The following is an 18,570-nucleotide window of genomic DNA, read 5'->3' on the forward strand; positions in this document are numbered from 1 at the left end:
TGGGCGAATGGGCGTTTTTTTGGGGGACAGGGGATCGGGTTATTGCTTTCTTGGGACATTGGGGTTTGGGGGAGGGAGGGGGCGTATTTATATATATATATATATATATAAGCTGGTTAGCTGATATAACTTGGTCAAGTTGTCATCGTCCTCTGGCTAATGAATGAATGTGTTGTTACTCCACTCATCATGTTGTCATTGTAGTATGTTGGAGTGTGATATCTATGGCATTAAGAATCCTGCTTTTATATATAAAATATGATACGTAATCATACAAAAATAATCCATCAAATCCCAACCATCTTATCTACTAGTTTAAAGGAAAAAAAAAGAACAAAAGTATCCTACACCTTCTTCTCCCCCACAGGCTTCACACCCTTATGTATCGCCGCAATCCCATTTGTCAAATCCTCCCACCCCTTTCCGGGTACCAAAAACCCCGCCTCCCTAATCATAGCACTAAATTCTTCCTGACTCGGGAAACGCGCAATACTCTCCACAAGGTACTGATAGCTATCCCTATCACCGGCTACAAGCTGGCCTATGAGGGGAATAGCACCGAAGCTCCAGCGCTGATACACGGCATCAAACAGTGGATTCTGGACCTTGCTAAACTCGAGGCAGGCGAAGACGCCGCCGGGTTTGAGTACTCTGTAGGCTTCCCTCAGCGCGACGTCTTTGTGAGTGAAATTCCTGATACCGAATGCAACGGTGTATAAATCGACAGAGGCATCGGGTACCATGTGCAGATCCTCGGCATTGGCTTCTACAAATTTCAAGCGAGGAGAGCGCGCGTAGGGGGTTGACAGGGAGCGCTTTTTGCCTTCGGAAAGCATGGCGGGGTTGATGTCTGCGACGGTGACGTGCGTGTGGGCGTCGTGGTTTATGTGCGAGGCGTGGTCGAGCATGCGGAAGGCGATGTCGCCGGTGCCGCCGGCGATGTCGAGGATGTTCATTCCTTGCTGCGAGGAAGAAGTGGTGAGGGGGTTGAGGCCTGGGTTTAGGTTCCGCACGAAGTGGTCTTTCCAGAGGCGGTGGATGCCGAGGGACATGAAGTCGTTCATGGAGTCGTAGGAGGAGGCGACCGAGGAGAAGACAGAGGCGACTGTTCGGGGTTTTTTTTAGTTTGGGAGTGGGATTTGGATGGGAATGGGCGAATTTACCTCGCTGCTCCTTGAGGGCCTCGGCAATTGTTTCAAAGCCAAAGTGCGTTGTTTGCGGTGCATCTTGCGGGGACTTTGGTGGTGGTGGTGGTGGCGGCGGGGATGATGGGTGTTGAGGTCGTGCTTGTCTGGTTGAGAAGGAAAAGCAGCGGTATGCTTCTCCTACTGCCGGCGTCCTCCGCCCGGAGAGCAATTGGCGTCCTATCTGCTGCCGTGAAGCCTGCATCGTTCGGGCAATTGGGGGATTGTGGGTGGTAGATGGTTGTTAGCAAAAGAAGACAGCGGCCTTGGCAATCTCGACTTTCGTTCCCATGCGCTATGACACGCGCATAGCCGGGGTGGGTGGCCCTCTTTGCTAGCGCCCGTCTGATGCACATCCACACATTAGTACGAACATGGTTACAGGTACGCAAGGAGTAGTCTAGTCTAGCTAATTAATGCACAATGCAATTGTACGCAAGCGTAGCTTGGACCGTTCGACATGGGCGGTTGGCTGCCGTGGGAGTTTGGCCGCGGTAACGCATTCCAAACCGTCGACTTTACGCCGACGCTTGCCGCCCGCACTTCCCCAGCTTGATATACCACCTTCCCCCGCATATTCCCATAATGTAGCATACACAAAATGTCTTTCCGCTATACTTCGCGGAGATTGCAACTTCAGAGGCTGCTGAGCCCAAAGGCTCGTCCTATCAATGCGTCTGGCAGGCAGACGGGTTCGCCGTGGCAGACAACATGTCGGGGCGTTGCTTCGACGCCCACGGCTGAGAGGTGAGTGTGGAGATGTAGGAGATGTAGGAGATGTTGCAATGGAAGAGACTGACGAAATATTATAGAGTGCTATTCCCCGGTGCCTTGAACAGCGAGTTCACAAACACCATGGAGTTTATGCATCCGTCAAAGGAAAAGGCCATTTCCACCTACCGCGTCATGGACCAGTACGGAGAGATAATAAACAAGGAGGTTGGGGTCGAGACTTCGGATGAAGAGGCATTGTCACTGTACAAGAACATGGTTAAGCGTCAGTGGAATGGATATCTTGCTTTAGGGCCTGCGGCTGACACGGCACAGTGAGCATAATGGACCTACTCATGTTTGAAGCACAACGGCAGGGTAGATTATCATTCTACATGGTAATTCTTACCACCCATATACATACAACTATATACTGACATTTCAAGGTCTCTGCCGGCGAAGAAGGCATTGCCATCGGCTCCGCCAGCGCCCTCTCCCCCTCGGACGTCATCTTCTGCCAATACCGCGAATCAGGCGTCTACCTCCAACGCGGCTTCACCCTCTCCTCCTTCATGAATCAGCTCTTTGCAAACTCCAAAGACAATGGCCTGGGACGCAACATGCCCGTTCACTATGGCAGCAAAGAACTCAATATCCACACCATCAGCTCCACCCTCGCAACCCAGATCCCACATGCAGCCGGCGCCGCCTACGCACTGAAAATGCAAAACATCCAAAACCCGGACACCGAGCCCCGAGTCGCAGTCTGCTACTTTGGCGAGGGCGCTGCTAGTGAAGGCGATTTCCACGCCGCTCTCAACATTGCTGCTACCCGCCAGGTCCCCTGCATCTTCATCTGCCGCAACAACGGGTACGCCATTTCCACACCAACCTCAGATCAGTACCGGGGCGACGGCATCGCTTCCCGCGGCGCAGGCTACGGCATCGCAACCCTCCGCGTCGACGGCAACGACATCTTCGCCGTGCGCCGCGCCACCTCGCACGCACGGCGCCTCGCCCTCCAAGACGGCGGCCAGCCCGTCTTGATAGAAATGATGGCCTACCGCGTCGGCCACCACAGCACCTCGGACGACTCCTTCGCGTACCGCCAGCGCGTCGAAGTCGAGGACTGGAAGCGCCGCGACAACCCCATTACGCGCCTCAGAAAATGGCTCGAGAGCCGCCAGCTATGGGATGAGGATAAAGAAAAGGAGGCACGGAGTGCGATGCGCAAGGAAGTCCTACGCGCATTTGAAGAGGCGGAGAAGGAAAAGAAGCCCTCGATTTGCAATGCGTTTGAGGGCGTTTGGGAGAGTCTGACGGAGGAGCAGAGGGCGCATGCGGAGGAGTTGAAGGATGTGCTTGAGAGGTATCCCAAGGAGTATGATCTTGACGGGTTTGAGGGCGGGATTAGGGGGTTGGAGGATATGCTTAAGAGGAAGTGATTTCATTTATGAATTAGACAAAATATTCAAGTTATTTTTTTTTTGAAATAGCAGAGAGTGGGGATCATGATGAACAAAAATATATATCATTATTTAACGATGCATTTTTTTTCGTATGTGAATGGTGAGAATATAGTACGGAAATGGGGTTGTTTCAATCGAATTTATTTAAATTTAAATAGAGAAATATCAAGTGGCGTCGACTAACCAATCTGGATCTGCATCTTCATCTTCGGGATCTTCCAACATGAGCGACCCGGTTTCAGAGGGTGACGACGAAGGAACTTGCGCTGGGGGCGACTTTACTGGAACATCCTTTGTACTTTTTGACTCATCGGTTGCATACTCCGACATCGTTGTATTTTCTTTAATCTCTTGATTTTCCTGGTGTACAGAGTCTTTCGGAAGAGGCTCGTCGGCAATCACTACTACAGCATCCTTTGCTGCAAGGTGGTCGACTTGCGCGGGTTTCGCAGTACCACCTTCGGCAGTCGTAGAAGGCCCAGCTTCTAATTGTTCCCAGTCTCCACTCTTGTCGGTATCATGGTCGGAAGAGTAAACTTCATCACAACTACATGGACGCGGGGGCAGAAGTGGTTGTGCGTCTAGAATGGAACTTTCGAAGCTTTGGTGTCGGTTGAGGGCGGCGGGTGCTACGTTTTTCTCTTCGTCTACCATGAAGCCACCACCGCCACTGTCTTCAAAGTCAGCGTCGTTGCTGTCTGGTAAGAATCCACCGCCGACATCCTCTCCGTGTCGTGGTTGATACCCACTGCCTGAGGGTTCGGCAGCCGCGCTGTCGTCAGGAAAGAATCCACCTGCCATTTCCTGGGCAGCTAGCTCTCGATCTTCTTTACTAATCTCATCCTGCACGTCGATAGCTGGGCCTTTCTCGCCGTCGATTTCAATAGCGTTGACGCGCTTTGCAATGCGCAGACCAAGAAAGAAACGTCGCCACAGTCGAAGCGATTCGGTTCTGCGCGCTGTTGCCTCTGCTTCTTCTTGCTGGTACTCCATCCCCTCAATCACGCTTTGCACCGCATCGGCGTATTCTTGTGCAACTACCACGCCCTGCACGATTGCAGTGCCGTGGCGGCCTTTGAAAGAGAATCCAGTGACGGCGTCTGCAAAATCGACGCCAACGATACGTGCTGCTTTAGACGCAAGCTTATGTCGAATGTGCACACCCCCTGGTGGGCACATGGAAGGAACATACAGATCCAGGTTGCCGTAGACATTGCGTGGAACGCGGCCTCGGACAACGGGAGGTGGTACATAGAGTTCGGTTTGGAACTCGGCAAAGAGGCCAGCCCCAACCTCGTCTGCTTCGTCATCGCCTTCAATATCTGGATCAATGGAACTCCTCCGCCCTTTCTTGGGTTTCGCGCGCTTAAGGGGTTGTTCACCAATTTTCACATCCCTCCCCATGCGATACCATTTGTCTGCAGTTCTGACCGTATGTACATTGACACGACGGTATACGGGCTCAATTTTGGGATTCATGGAAGTACCACAATTCACCTTTCCAACCTGATGCAGAGGGTGAATGACTTCGTTGTGCTTGAGATGCCGCTCAAGCACGTAGACGGGATGTCCTTTGAAGTCCTGAACATTGTTCGGCAGGCCCTCCAACGCCTCTTTGCGCAGCAAGGTAGCATTTTCCACTTGGTCTCTGTCAAGCGGATATCTGCGCTTCCAAAAGTCCATAGTTCGTTGCCACCACTTGCTCCCTCCAGGTGTACTGTGGACACGATATTTCCGCGTCTTGGCATTGAATGCCTTTGCATACCGCCGCGTGACATCTCTCGCTGAGAAGTCGTCTTCGAATGCTATTGCATAAGCCAAAATGTTGTCAGGAAAGCTAAGCGGTGGTTCCAACTTCTCGGGGCAGTTGACAGTGAACGTAGAGAATACGTCGATTGGTACCCATTTCTGATATGCAGGATTCAAAACCTCAACCCAGTATACAGGATACGGGGTGTGGTATGCCTTTTGTTTCTTAGGTGCCACACCAGTATGGTTCAGGACTGTATGTCGTTCGCCCATTACACGCTCTAGTCTGGACAATTTCTTATGTCGCGGTCCCTGTGATGTGGGTTTTGTGGGACTTGGCTCTGCTGGCTTGTTATACGGATCAACTACTATGGTATTCTTCTGCACATTTGTCTTTTGTGGAGTTGCACGCTCAGCGGCAGAAGCGAAAGGTAGAGGCTGCAGGGAACAGACAAGACGAGCTTCTATGCCAATCCCACGGAGAAGGGCGCAAAACAGCTGCGTACCAACATCTTGAGACCCTCGCAAAGTGTGCGCCGCAGTACGAAATTCATCTTTATCCATAGGGCTATCAAAATCGTCAAAGTCTGAGAAGGGACGGATAGCGGCATCAACCTCGACCCATCGGGGCTTGTGCATGCCCCGGGCGGTGATGTTGAATCGCTTAGACCACATCATTTTGAGATCATTCATCCCGTCAATAAATTGCTTGGATGCAGAATATTGTGTGAGGTCGGGATTCGGAACGAGGCTAGCCAATGTTTTTGGGGAAACAATTTTTCGCAGGGTGCTTTGAACTCTTCTGTCGTTGCACCAAGCGTTTCTGTAGTGGACATGGTAAAGCAGACAGAGGACGTGCATTTTATGAATATCCAGACGGCGCCTTTTATCGACGGATGTTATGGCTCGCCGTCGTACCTTCCTCTTCCCACCATTCTCGTCCGTCTTTTTGGCGCCAATGGCAATGGAGATATCCCCAATGTGCGGTGCAGTATCCCGGCCCTCAGGGGCGTCTTCGTCGTCGCTATCGTCACCGTCGGCCAGCGCATCTTCCCACTCCATATCACTGTCTTCCGACTCGTCTGAATCGATGATGGTCTGTCGCAGCCGTCCGCTGGTGTATTGAGGCTCTTCAGCGACTGGTTGAATTGTAGCTGTGGCTTGCGCTTGCGCGCGCGGCGGCACTGGCGAGATCCGTGTGGTGAGAGCAGCGCGACGTGGACTCGTGGTCAGTGGCGCCGTCTTTCTCTTCTTTTGCGGTGGGCCATCTTCATGGGCACTGGTAGCCTTGGATGCCTCTTCCTCGCGCAGCATATCCTGGAACACAGCTGGCACCTCTTCCTCGGGTCGTGTCTTGTTCCCTCTCCGCGCCGACCTCCTCGGTATCGATGGCTCAGCTGTCTGGCGCGATCTCGCGCGAGCGCCTGCCATGTCTGCTGTCGCCTGTCAGGTTGGCGCGATCCGTGGTGTGTGAAGTTATAGTATGCTTGGTAGGTCGATGGGACAGTCTTGGATGTTCATGGTGGGTGTCACCATTTCAATCAGCGAGTGCTGCTATATGCGCCGCTATATGTTGGCATTACGGTGGCAAGGAGTGGCTGTTACGTGCGGATATCTACTGGATGTGCATGACTGTAGGCGACAATGATGTCTGATGACGCAACATGCACCCAAAGCGCGCTATCACGTGTTGGGCGCTTGGCGTTCAGAGTGCTAATGATGCTGTCCTTCACCCTCATCCCTTACCCATACCTACACCACTTTCAAGTGAATTTTGCTAGCTAAGAAGCAACTGAAAGGGCGTCATGAACATCGTTGTCTGGCATGCACCTACAGCAAGCCCTTCTTCCGGGACACAGGTGCTACTTACTCCCTGGACGTCTGATTTTTGTCGTAGCACGGGTAGGTAGTCGTACCTGTTTGCTCTGTTCACAACAGGAAAACCTATTACTTTCAAAAATGCCTTTTGACGCCAATCGGAAATGTATACCGATGCTTCAATGCTTATGTCCCTGTTAGTAGGTGCGACACAATGCCACAGCATCACCGGGATGAATCCCATGAATGTGGCAGGCGCTCCTGCAGCCTCGCTCGAGCGTGCCTTACCTATTGCCATTCCCGATTGTTGGTGATTTAAGCTTCTGTGGACCCAAGATCAACTATCCGCGCCCTCTCCGCTCTCCGCTCAAAGCATCAGCATCCACATCATTTTCCATTTCTACCGCGATACACAATTATCACAATGGAAATGCGCATGCTCTCTCCTGAGGACGGCACACACCATACACATATTCTACGACTTGCCTCTGGCGAAAGCAGGCGTGTATCGCCCGGTACACCAAACCCCTACGCAGCGACCTATCCGGTGAGAAATCCATATGCTCAGCCTGCCGAACCTACATCTGGGCAGCATCGACACTCCTCTTCGGCCTCTCATACGCCCAATACCACTGATATCGGTCTTGACGGAACTCCGATTGAACAGACATCCCGTAAAGTATCACATCAAAGCCTGCCCGATTTATTTCCCTCAACACCAGAACTAGCTTCAGAAATGTCAGAGGCAGAAAACCAACGCACTACGAAATACAACTTGCATCTCGAACTACCCGAAAAGGCTCCAAGTCTACCGCTTGCTCAAGAAAATCTGGAGCCGATACCTCAACGTCGAACATCATCGCACTCTCATGTACAAATTCCTAAAGAAATCGCAGCCCCAGGCTCACAGCCCGGACCATGCCAGAATAGCACAGGTCATCATCGTCCGTTCACTGTGTTCTCGAATTGTTGTCTCATTAGCCGCCACAAAGCATCTCCAGCAACGGTGCCTGGGATCAGTAGTGGTGGTCAATGTGGGCTGGAGGGAGACTGCGAGACTACGGATTTACATTGTAACTATCCTTTACCTGGCACTTGTTGCTTGTGGTCGCATAGGTCAAGGAATATTCACTAAAAGACTTAGATTCTACAGCCACCTGCAACAACTATAGGGACGCCGAAAAAGGTCCCCCCGAATTCAAGCGTGTCATCCTCCGAATCAATGGCCTCAAGTGTGGTTGCTGTGAAGGAGGACTTTCACGCGCCCTTGATCACATTGCGGCTATCCAAAACTATCAAGTGAACACGGTTTTGGCTAGAGTGGAATTTGACTTGGATGTGAACATCCTCTGTGTCGATGATGTCATTGAGCTTCTGACTACAAAAACAGGATATAGCTTTGAGGAGCACGTTGCATTCAATGGACAGGCATTAGAGATCATCATCACCGACCCTCGGCGCCTGGAGCACGCTGGTCAGCCCAAAGGTGTCATCCGTATCGAAGCACCTGAGCGAGCTCCCTGGCGACCTCTACGCAGATTACGTCGACGTGATAAGACGACGACCTTGACCGACACATCAAAAAGCGGTCCGGTCCAAAACAACGGCGTGAACAATAGTACGAAGAACTCCACCCAAGAAATTTCGAGTGTTAGAATATGTCCAACGAAGATATACTACGATCCGATCAAGATAGGCGCCCGCACCGTGTTTGAGCATTATCAGCAGTACGATCCAGACATTTGCTTGGCGCCTCTGACCATAGACCCCGGAATTGAGCTTGGAGCCAGGTCTACAACCCGAGCTTTGCTATGGTTTCTTCCTACTTTAGCCTTGACAATACCTGTGCTTGTATTTGCCTGGGCGCCCATCGACCACGATCATTCGGCTTTTCTCCATGCATCCTTGGTTCTTGCAACACTAGTTCAGCTTATCGCTTTCGGAGAGTTCGTTCCAGGCGCTTTACGATCGCTCTATCACTCCCACATTTTGGAGATGGACTTCTTGATTGCCTTCAGTACTACCATGGCGTACGGTTTCAGCCTAGCCTCGTACATTTTTCAAATTCGTGGAGAGACTTTGGAAACAGGATCTTTCTTTGAGACATCAACTCTCTTGGTCACATTGATCTTGCTGGGTCGCGTAATCAATGAGTTGGCGCGTTTCCGAGCTACCAAATCCGTCTCTTTTCGGTCACTTCAGGTCGAAGAAGCGCTTCTGGTGCTGCCATCCGCCAATGACATTTGGGCCAATGTGAAGACCACTCGGATTGATTCTCGCCTTTTACAGTACGGCGATGTTTTCATTGTTCCTCCTTATACCAGGGTCGTAACAGACGGAGTTGTTATTTACGGAGGCTCCAATGTTGATGAATCGATGATTACTGGGGAGTTCAAGCCCAAAGCGAAAGGCTTATCCTCCGAAGTCTTTGCTGGCACGACCAACCAAGACGGTTCCCTTGTCGTTATCCTGAGGAAGTTACCTCATGAGAACTCTATACAAAAGATTGCGACTCTAGTTGAAGATGCTGAGCTGAGCAAACCGAAAACGCAAGCCCTTGCGGATCGCGTAGCTGAGTGTTTTGTGCCTGCAATAGCTCTAATCGGTCTGGCAGTCTTCCTCTCCTGGTTGTTCATCGACAGGTATTATAGCAACCACACGTGGAAGAGCGCAGTACTTACAGCGATTACTTACGCCATAGCCACTCTTGTTGTATCCTGCCCATGTGCTATTGGCCTAGCTGTCCCTACAGTTATCCTCATTGCAAGTGGCGTGGCAGCACGGTATGGTATCATTCTCAGAGACCCTCAGAAACTAGAAATCACACGCAAAGTGACACATGTGATATTCGACAAGACTGGAACGCTTACTTGTGGGAAATTGGACGTTGTGGGTATTCCACGATACTGCAACACTGACAGAGCACGCGTTAAAGGACTAATGATGGGACTATTGAAAGACATCAAGCACCCAATAGCCGTTGGAATCGTACATTACCTCACGCAAGACAGGATCGCCAACAGATACTACGAAATTCTGGAGGTCAACAACATTGTCAGCCTTCCTGGGCAAGGGGTCCAAGGCACTTGCGCCAAAACTGGAGCCGTGGTCTGCGCCGGAAACGCCGACTGGCTGAAGATCAGCGTAATTGAGCAAGAATCAAACACGAGGTGCTACTTTACCATTGCGGGAGACCTTCAAGCTAGTTTTGAGCTTAAGGATCGCACTCGTCCTGGAGCGGAGATGGTCATTGACAAGCTTCATGCTCGAGGTATTCAAGTACATATAGTCAGCGGCGACACCGAGAGTGCAGTGGGTGACGCTGCTAGTGCACTCCGTATTCACAAAGACAACATCAAGTCGCGCTGCAGACCCGATGGGAAGTGCACATACGTCAAAGACCTTCAGGAATCGGGAAAAACTGTCATGTTTATAGGCGATGGCACAAACGACTCTGCTGCACTCAAGCAGGCCGATATTGGCGTACACATCAGCCAGGGATCTGACGTTGCCAAAAGTGCTGCGGATATCATTCTAATGACCACTCGTCTACATGACATCCTGATATTGCTGGACATTTCCAGTGCTGCATACCGACGCATTGTCGCCAACTTCACCTGGTCCGGCTTATACAACACTGTCGCAATCGCGCTTGCGGCTGGTGTTTTTGCCCAAATAGGCCGTGAGATCAGAATCAAGCCGCAATGGGCTGGGTTGGGTGAGTTCATTAGCGTATTGCCAGTACTCTTGATTGCATTTCAGATGCAGTGGCGTGACTATGGGAGTACTTACCGGTTGATTGAGAATGACTATCAAAAGTTTGAAGCGCCCAAACGTGAGCGTGTCGTTTGAACTCGCCAAAATTCTTCGATAGATAGCACAGAGTGTTGCGAGATTTCATCGTCCAGGTTGGAGAAGATTGATGCTGTGACGAGGTAATGGTTGATAGATTGACAATGGATTTCTTGATCAATGGTCAAGAGGGAGTAGTGACATGCGAAGTTTTTTTGTTTCCTAGGTGACACTTGCTTCATGCTACGATATCACAAATGGTTGCAATGACTAACTAAAAGCTTTTGGCACGTCCACAAGGTCTGCGGTATCCCACTATGTGAGCTCCGCCGTGACAATTCCACGATCCGTCTGTTCCAATGGTATATTTCCTGAGTAACATTTGTTCGTCTTAGCAGGCATTGAGACGTTTGTTGACCGAAGCATTTGCGTTGAAGATGGCGAACTTAAACGGTAGCTGGCGGTCGCGCTTACTTTGTAGTGTCCGGCTAAGTACTTCTGGGACTGAGAACCCATTCATGTTTGTACACAATGGAAACGTATAACACCAATTGTTCCACCAACTTGACAACATCACTATTCAAAAATGATGCCAAAAGATTCCGCACGTGTTAGAGAGGGTGGCCTACTGACTGCACCTCTCCAGGAGCGATTCCACGCAATCGCTTGCGAAGCTTGCAGGTTGAAAAAATGCAAATGCGACCGTAGAATGTTGCCACCTCCCACACGAGACTTAATGTACAAAAGCTAACTGTAACAGTCCATCATGCTCTCAATGTCAATCTGCTTCGACCGCATGTCATTACCAGGAAGGTGGAAAACGCGGCCTACCTGCTGCTTACATCAAAGCTCTTGAGGAGCGACTGGCAGCAACGGAAACCGCACTCTCTGCCACCCTCATCGCCACTCGGAACTCAGCCGCCGAACATAACATAGATGCTCACTTAAACAGCGCAGGCTCCAATTCGCCACTACGACAACGCTCAAAGGCAGAGAAAATGGAAGATTGGAAGCATTTGCCGCTGCAGACACGCGATCAATTGATGGCGTGGCTTCAAGCCCAAGAGGATGAGGGTCTGGCAGCAACAACAGCATCTCGAACAGAGTGCAATGAATCAACACATGAGCTCGAAATCCATGCTGCAGCACCACCAAGAGCGGTTCTGGAGCAGCTCGAGACTTGCAATCAGCCAATAGTCCCAAATGCTTTGGATGGCTCCCCGGATTCTAGGCAATGGATAGAAAATTACTTCTAGTGACCGAAGACCGCTTCGTAGGAGACGGGCATTGCCTGAATCAATCTGTTCGTTAGAGATGGTTAAAATCGAGTCATGTGACAAAGCGGGGTTTCCTGGTTCGAGAATCCTGCCTTTGACACCCACCAATCTCCTCACTAATAAACCACGCATGACAGTGGCTACCATGGAGCATATGCATGACGAGCACTTATTGCCCGAAAGATCTGCAAAGGATGAGAGGCCCGCAAAACGACAGCGGACTTCAGCGCAACTGGCGCGTGAAGTCGGCTTGATGCGAAACCCCACGGACAGATTAACAGGCTTTGTCGGCAGTGCCAGTGGAATATTCTTCATCAGATCAGTCTACGGTGCTATCAATCATTCTCGGCCAGTAAATTCTGACGTGGTGCAAACACCCATAAGTGATATAGTACCAGGCGAAGATGACCATCTACCGTTGGTAAAACCCAATTCATCTGAGCGATTATGGAAGGAAACTGAGATCATTCTCGATACACCTACTCAAATATCGTTTCAGGAGATGTTCGCTTTCTCGGCGAGCTATTTTGCAAATTGGCACCCGTTCCACCCATTCCTGCACGCACCGACTGTCCTAGGGTATTTTGACGAGTTCGCACGTAGAGGTATTCCACGAGACAATTCTCTCGGAGATCTTCGCATGGTGGTACTTCGAGCAATCCATTCCACCTCTCTCGCAGATCACAGACAATCAAATGGATATGATTGTAGGCAGTATCCTGCCTGTCTCGTCTTCCTCACGTATGAGTCTGCTCTAGACAGTCTCCAGGCCATACTATCACGCCCTACGACCATACTCGCATTGCAAGCAGCTTTGAGTGTACAAATATTCCTTGTGTCCATGCTTCGTCTGAATGCTGCTTCCCGTGTGGGTGGACTCATCACACGTATGGCTGTGCAACTAGGCCTTCATCGTTGCCCAGCTCGCTTTTCGGCATTTTCTCCAGATGAAAGAGAGCTTCGACAACGCGTTTTCTGGTCAATCTATGCCATGGACCGCTTTCTCAGCCAATCTATGGGCCTCCCGCTGAGTCTTCATGATTACGACATTGATGTATGCTTTCCGCTCACGGAACATCACGTAGAAGCCCAGTCGGAACACAGTAGGTTCCACCGTCTCTAGATAAACTCTGACCTAACCATGCAAAGAAAACCAGCTACACCTACTTCACCTTCTCGCTCAGCAAGCCAGAATTCGCGGCGAGATTATAGAACTTCGCAACAAATCGGTACACTTTGTTCAGAACGACCCAACTCGAGCGACCGCGATCACTGCAAAACTCAGCCAATGGTGGAATGACGTAGAGGACTACATCGACCCAGATGGGCCCCATAGAGCTTCTCAGTATGCTACTATGGTTCTAACGCTGCTTAAGCATGAATCAGTCATTTCATTCTACCGTCCTGCTTTAGCAGCATCGCGTAAAGATGTAGAATATGACGTGGCACTTCAAAAATGCATTGGATCTGCCCGTAGTATCATTTCCACCCTCTACAATGCTATGAAGCCCGAATCTGGTCGAGTCGAAGCATCGTCACGATCTCTGTCATTACTATGGCCTTCTTGCACCTGGGCGGTGTGGATCAGCACATTTATCCTCTTCTATGCGGCGAACGGGAAGCATATCGCTGAGGCTCTTGTTACACGGTATTAACTCTTGAAATTTTACTCGGATTCTTCTGCTAATCTGCAAGCAAAGGCTGTCGGAGAAAAGCTTGCAAATACTTGAGCATCTTTCTCGGCGTGGAAGCGCATGGCCGGAGGCGAGCTCTGCCGCAATACGCGACTTACGTGCTCGCATGTCTTACCAAACAACTCAAGATGCTAGTATAGTTGCTCCAAGTAATGACGCAGGCGAAGATAGAGTCACTGGTGCATCATTCAACGCTTTCCAAACAACTTATATTCAACACGACCCGATACATCCGGGCAAAAGCTCACATGGAACAGCGGAAAACCAGGAGCGCACCACTAACCCAGACTCCGAACTTTTGGCTGGGTCGGCAGGAGTAGAGCCTACTTTTGGTATTGACGATAGTTACTGGAATACGTACATGACAATGGAAGAGACTGGAGGTATGGCATTCAGTAATCCAAACGGCTTAGATCCCTTTTCTGGCTTTGATATACCATTCTGGTTCGACCAAGAGCAACATTGGGACTTTTCGCAGTAACAACGAATTGTTGAATGCAAAGAACGAAACGAACAGCAACGTCGTGCTCGGCACATGTGCCGGACTTTGTTTCTCCGGTACTTCCCCGCATTTTCGGGACTGGAGAACACCAGTGGCAAGCGTTGCGACCAAACCTGTCCAAGCACATGAGACTGACTGGCAGTGGTAATTCTTAGTCCGTAACCCATGCTATATGAATACTTGTGTAAAGTTGGGTTGGGTGACGAGAAACCTGGTGCTTAATTGTTAAGATCTCATCATAAAGCAACAACAGTGCAACCTACATCATGTCTCCAAGCACAACTACACGCACACACAACATTGCCACAATAGGCGCCGATGGCATTGGTCCGGAGGTCGTCAACGCTGGTGTACAAGTCTTGAAGAAACTCGCACAGCTAGATGGATCATTCCAGTTGCAATTCAAAGACTACGACTGGAGCTCAGAAACGTACAAAAAGACGGGAAAGTACATACCCGACGGGGGCCTAGAAGAACTCAAGAAGCACGACGCAATTCTCTTCGGTGCTGTTGGCGCTCCAGGTGCGTAGAAGATCCAAGAGTGCAAGCACCCAACTTGCTAATCGACGGCAGACGTCCCAGATCACATTTCTCTATGGGGTCTCCGCCTCGCCATCTGCCAAACCTTCCAGCAATACGCCAACGTCCGACCAACCAAAATCTTCCGTGGCACTTCATCTCCCCTGCGAAAAGCAGAGCACGGCGACCTCGACTGGGTCATTGTACGTGAGAACTCTGAAGGAGAATACGCAGGTCAAGGAGGCCGATCGCATAAAGGCCAGCCTTGGGAAATCGCCACCGAAGTCTCCATCTTTACGCGACACGGCGTAGAGCGTTTGCTGCGTTTCGCGTTTGAGACTGCACGGAAGCGACCGAGGAAGCACATCACTGTTGTTACGAAGAGCAATGCACAGCGCAATGGGATGGTCATGTGGGATGAGGTTGCTGCGGAGGTTGCGAAAGAGTTTCCAGACGTCAAGTGTGATAAGATGCTTGTTGATGCTATGACGTGCAGGATGGTGCTGGATCCGAAGTCGCTGGATACAATTGTGGCAACGAACTTGGTGAGTAGAGATATGTTACTTCAGGAACAGGTCAGTTACTGACGCGTACAGCATGCGGATATCCTTTCAGACCTTGCAGCCGCCCTGGCTGGCTCGATTGGTATTGCACCGACCAGTAATCGTGAGCGTCTTCTATCCTATTCATCCTTGCAGTGATACTAAAGGAAAACAGTTGATCCTACACGCCAAAACCCATCCATGTTCGAGCCAATCCACGGCTCAGCATTCGACATCACGGGTAAGGGCATCGCAAACCCAGTAGGCACGTTCTGGACTGCATCCGAGATGCTAGTATGGCTGGGCGAGGAGCAAGCGGCTCAGAAGCTTATGGAGAGTGTGGAGTCAGTTACCGAGCGAGGCGTTGCGACTCGTGATCTCGGAGGCAGCTCCTCGACGAATGAGGTCACGGAAGCAGTTTGCTCTCAGCTGGAGCGCATATACGGTGTCTCCTCGAAACAGTAAACGAGACCTTGATTTCGTGTGGCTACATGTGGGGCTGGGTCCGTTACCCGGTCCGAAGTATATGGTGGCTTTTGGTAGTATAACCCTTGTCTGTGAGCAAGAAACGAAGTAAGAGTCTGCCGTGACTGCTGTGCAACTCTATTTGAAATAACCTTTTTGTGCTTATGTCTAGCAAACATCTCTTAAATCATATATTCCCCATTTGCTTATTCGCATACAGCACAAACCCAAACAACTCTCCCGCTCCTCGTAACACCCCCCCAGGCAATTCAACAACCGGGCAAAGCGGCAATGTCACTTAAGCGGACCCCATCGCTGCACACATGCAACACGACTATACCAATCCAAGCCCCTTCATGCATGTAGATCCATCGGCAATGTCTTACCGATACCCACTTTTGTTCCTACGTAGCTGCCGCATCACCTGCTTGTACTACCCCATAGTCGCTCAATAAGTGCAACTGTAACTTCCAAAGTTCCCCGCACCCGCAACCCCCGCACGCTTCTTTTTCACCGCACCCTGGTCTTGCGGCCAACTGCCGCGTGAAGAGTGCTACTTACCCCACATCCATTCTATGGCTACATATTTCAGCAGCTGGTGTTGAGTATTATCCCCGGATAACCACCACCAATCGATAAATGCCCGTGGCTTTAATAAGGAATCTGCGTCTTTACATTTCCTCCAACCATTTTTGTTCCCTTTTTTTGTAGACAAATTAAGAAATCATGCCGCTGGGTATACTTCAAGACTATAAGCTCGAAAAGGTGCCGGGGACGGCGCCGTTGAGTGAATTGGGACGCCTCGATCTTGAGACTACATCGGGAATCGATGTTTCGCTGCTCAAGCATGATGCGACGGGGACGGTTGTGCTTATCCCCCAGCCCTCAGATTCACCGAATGATCCGTATAATTGGCCGCGATGGCAGAAGGAGATGGTGAGTTGAGTGTTGAATATGAAGGATGCTGTGGAGAAGCTGACGAGGAGTAGTTTACAGTTGTCATTGCCTACGGATGTGGGTGTGTAGGAGGTAAGAGATTGACTACTCACTTTGACTTTACGAGGCTGAATGGGGGATTAGCTGTCGGACCGCTATTAACATCCGCCTTCGTACCTTTGGCAAAGCAATTTGACGTGCCGTTGCAACGATTTACCCTTGGTAATACGAAATCCACCTAGCGCAAAAGCATTGCTCTGACTGGTGCTCGACTAGGTGCAAACGGATCCTGCATCGTAGCCATTGCCGGCGGCAGTCTTCTCTGCAATACACTGGCCGTCAAGATAGGAAAGAGACCGATTTATCTCGTGACTACACTGGGGTTGGCAGCTTCGAGCTTCTGGGTCGCGGGGTCTTCGAGCTTCGCTTCGCTCACTGCTGCGAGAGCTATTCAGGGGTTTTGTATGGGTAAGATGAGTTGACATTTCTCTTGCCATATCGTCTTCTTACAAGAACAGCTCCTTTCGAAGCGCTTATCCCGTCTTCAGTTGGCGACCTGTGGCACGTACATGAGCGCGGATTTAGAATGGCGATTTTCAATTTGGGAGTCCTGGGCGGAATTGTGAGTTGCCTGCAAAACAGCTAGAAATATGACCCAACTAACACTATACTCAGAACTTGGCTAGTCCCATAGGTATGAACGAATTCTCGAAAAAAAAGGCATTACAATACTGACTAAATTAGCCGGATCCATTATCCAATATGGTTCCTACCGTATTGCCATGTACGCAATGGGCGGCGCCTTCATCATCATGTTCCTTCTCGTCTTCTTCTTCATGCCCGAAACAGCATATCACCGCAATAACGCCATGAATATCGATACTAGCGTCCACACTCTCGATATCTCCGAGAAGCACAAAGACAAGCCCGTCGAACGCATCGAAGACAGTGCACGCCAGTCATCTCCCTCATCGGAACCCCGCGATTCGTACAAGAAAACGCTTCAGTTTTGGTCTGGTTACAAGGACGATGTATCGTTCTGGCGCACGTTCATTCGCCCTTTTGTCATGATAGCCAGCCCAGTGGTCATGTGGGCGACGCTGTTATTTACAATCTGTATATCCTGGCTCGTCCTAATCTCCATAACGCTATCGCAGATTTTCTCAGCACCGCCATATAACTTCTCCGTCAGTGCAGTCGGCGCTACAAACATGTCTTCATTCGTAGCCTCGGTCTTGGCCACATTGATAGCGGGCCCCATCATCGATGGCGTGGCGAAACTCATGTCTAAGCATAACAACGGTATTTTCGGTATGTATCTTGTCAATACAAAGAAAAAAGGTTTGGTGGTAGCTGATGGAAATCACAGAACCCGAGTTCAGACTTCCAGTCATGGTGACATACCTCGCCTTCACCGCCGTCGGCTTCTTCGCCTGGGGCGAAGCCCTCTACAAAGAGGAGCCATGGCCCGTCCCCGTCATCGTCTGCATGGGCCTCATCAACCTCGGCGTACAACTCGGTACCACAGCCGTAGTAACCTACGTCTCGGACTGCCACCGCGAGGAGTCGGCCGAGGCCTTCGCCATCATGAATTTCATCAAGAACCTTTTCGCGTTTGGATTGACGTTCTACGCCAACGACTGGATTGCTACGCAGGGGGTAAGAGATACATTCTATGTGATTGGTGGTACGACGGTGGCGGTGACGCTGTTTACGATTCCTATGTATATTTATGGGAAGAGGGCGAGGAGTTGGGTTAAGAGGGTTGGGGTGCTGGATAGTGTGCTTAAAGCGAGGTGAGGTTTTTGTTAACGAAGAGGTGAGGGGTTGCTGGTGGATAGAGAAGATTGGTAATGCGCTTGTATGAGGAACAGTGCTTAATAACGAGTAGTGGTAATGTTCGTATGGATAA

The 18,570-nt window shown here is 50.4% G+C and overlaps 8 protein-coding genes across 8 annotated transcripts; 6 read left to right on the forward strand and 2 right to left on the reverse strand.

The window, feature by feature from the left end:
* Positions 1-344: 344 nt before the first annotated feature.
* COCVIDRAFT_22920 (hypothetical protein) lies at positions 345-1,389 on the reverse strand (the record flags this gene model as incomplete). The annotated part of the gene is made up of 2 exons (XM_014705436.1): positions 345-1,105; positions 1,164-1,389. 2 exons carry the CDS (start codon positions 1,387-1,389, stop codon positions 345-347), a joined length of 987 nt encoding a protein of 328 aa, XP_014560922.1.
* Positions 1,390-1,785: 396 nt separating this feature from the next.
* Positions 1,786-3,340, forward strand: COCVIDRAFT_12349 (hypothetical protein; the record flags this gene model as incomplete). Its single annotated transcript, XM_014705409.1, has 4 exons — positions 1,786-1,931; positions 1,997-2,230; positions 2,278-2,293; positions 2,342-3,340. The coding sequence occupies 4 exons, from the start codon at positions 1,786-1,788 to the stop codon at positions 3,338-3,340; spliced, it is 1,395 nt and encodes a 464-aa protein (XP_014560895.1).
* A 189-nt stretch (positions 3,341-3,529) lies between these two features.
* On the reverse strand, positions 3,530-6,544 carry COCVIDRAFT_12350 (hypothetical protein; the record flags this gene model as incomplete). The annotated part of the gene is made up of 1 exon (XM_014705410.1): positions 3,530-6,544. One exon carries the CDS (start codon positions 6,542-6,544, stop codon positions 3,530-3,532), a length of 3,015 nt encoding a protein of 1,004 aa, XP_014560896.1.
* An 811-nt stretch (positions 6,545-7,355) lies between these two features.
* COCVIDRAFT_12351 (hypothetical protein) lies at positions 7,356-10,783 on the forward strand (the record flags this gene model as incomplete). The annotated part of the gene is made up of 2 exons (XM_014705411.1): positions 7,356-7,965; positions 8,085-10,783. 2 exons carry the CDS (start codon positions 7,356-7,358, stop codon positions 10,781-10,783), a joined length of 3,309 nt encoding a protein of 1,102 aa, XP_014560897.1.
* A 526-nt stretch (positions 10,784-11,309) lies between these two features.
* Positions 11,310-11,979, forward strand: COCVIDRAFT_87705 (hypothetical protein; the record flags this gene model as incomplete). The annotated part of the gene is made up of 2 exons (XM_014705482.1): positions 11,310-11,434; positions 11,484-11,979. The coding sequence occupies 2 exons, from the start codon at positions 11,310-11,312 to the stop codon at positions 11,977-11,979; spliced, it is 621 nt and encodes a 206-aa protein (XP_014560968.1).
* Positions 11,980-12,130: 151 nt separating this feature from the next.
* On the forward strand, positions 12,131-13,806 carry COCVIDRAFT_50020 (hypothetical protein; the record flags this gene model as incomplete). The annotated part of the gene is made up of 3 exons (XM_014705483.1): positions 12,131-13,103; positions 13,150-13,648; positions 13,701-13,806. Coding segments are annotated over 3 exons (1,578 nt in total), but the record flags the coding sequence as incomplete, so codon positions are not given.
* A 656-nt stretch (positions 13,807-14,462) lies between these two features.
* COCVIDRAFT_88029 (hypothetical protein) lies at positions 14,463-15,722 on the forward strand (the record flags this gene model as incomplete). The annotated part of the gene is made up of 4 exons (XM_014705484.1): positions 14,463-14,718; positions 14,770-15,260; positions 15,312-15,381; positions 15,433-15,722. The coding sequence occupies 4 exons, from the start codon at positions 14,463-14,465 to the stop codon at positions 15,720-15,722; spliced, it is 1,107 nt and encodes a 368-aa protein (XP_014560970.1).
* Positions 15,723-16,448: 726 nt separating this feature from the next.
* Positions 16,449-18,458, forward strand: COCVIDRAFT_87770 (hypothetical protein; the record flags this gene model as incomplete). Its single annotated transcript, XM_014705485.1, has 8 exons — positions 16,449-16,658; positions 16,712-16,751; positions 16,803-16,880; positions 16,935-17,126; positions 17,177-17,280; positions 17,334-17,352; positions 17,403-17,969; positions 18,028-18,458. 8 exons carry the CDS (start codon positions 16,449-16,451, stop codon positions 18,456-18,458), a joined length of 1,641 nt encoding a protein of 546 aa, XP_014560971.1.
* Positions 18,459-18,570: the final 112 nt, after the last annotated feature.

Source organism: Bipolaris victoriae (assembly GCF_000527765.1).
Source record: "Bipolaris victoriae FI3 unplaced genomic scaffold scaffold_8, whole genome shotgun sequence".
Classification (NCBI taxonomy): domain Eukaryota; kingdom Fungi; phylum Ascomycota; class Dothideomycetes; order Pleosporales; family Pleosporaceae; genus Bipolaris; species Bipolaris victoriae.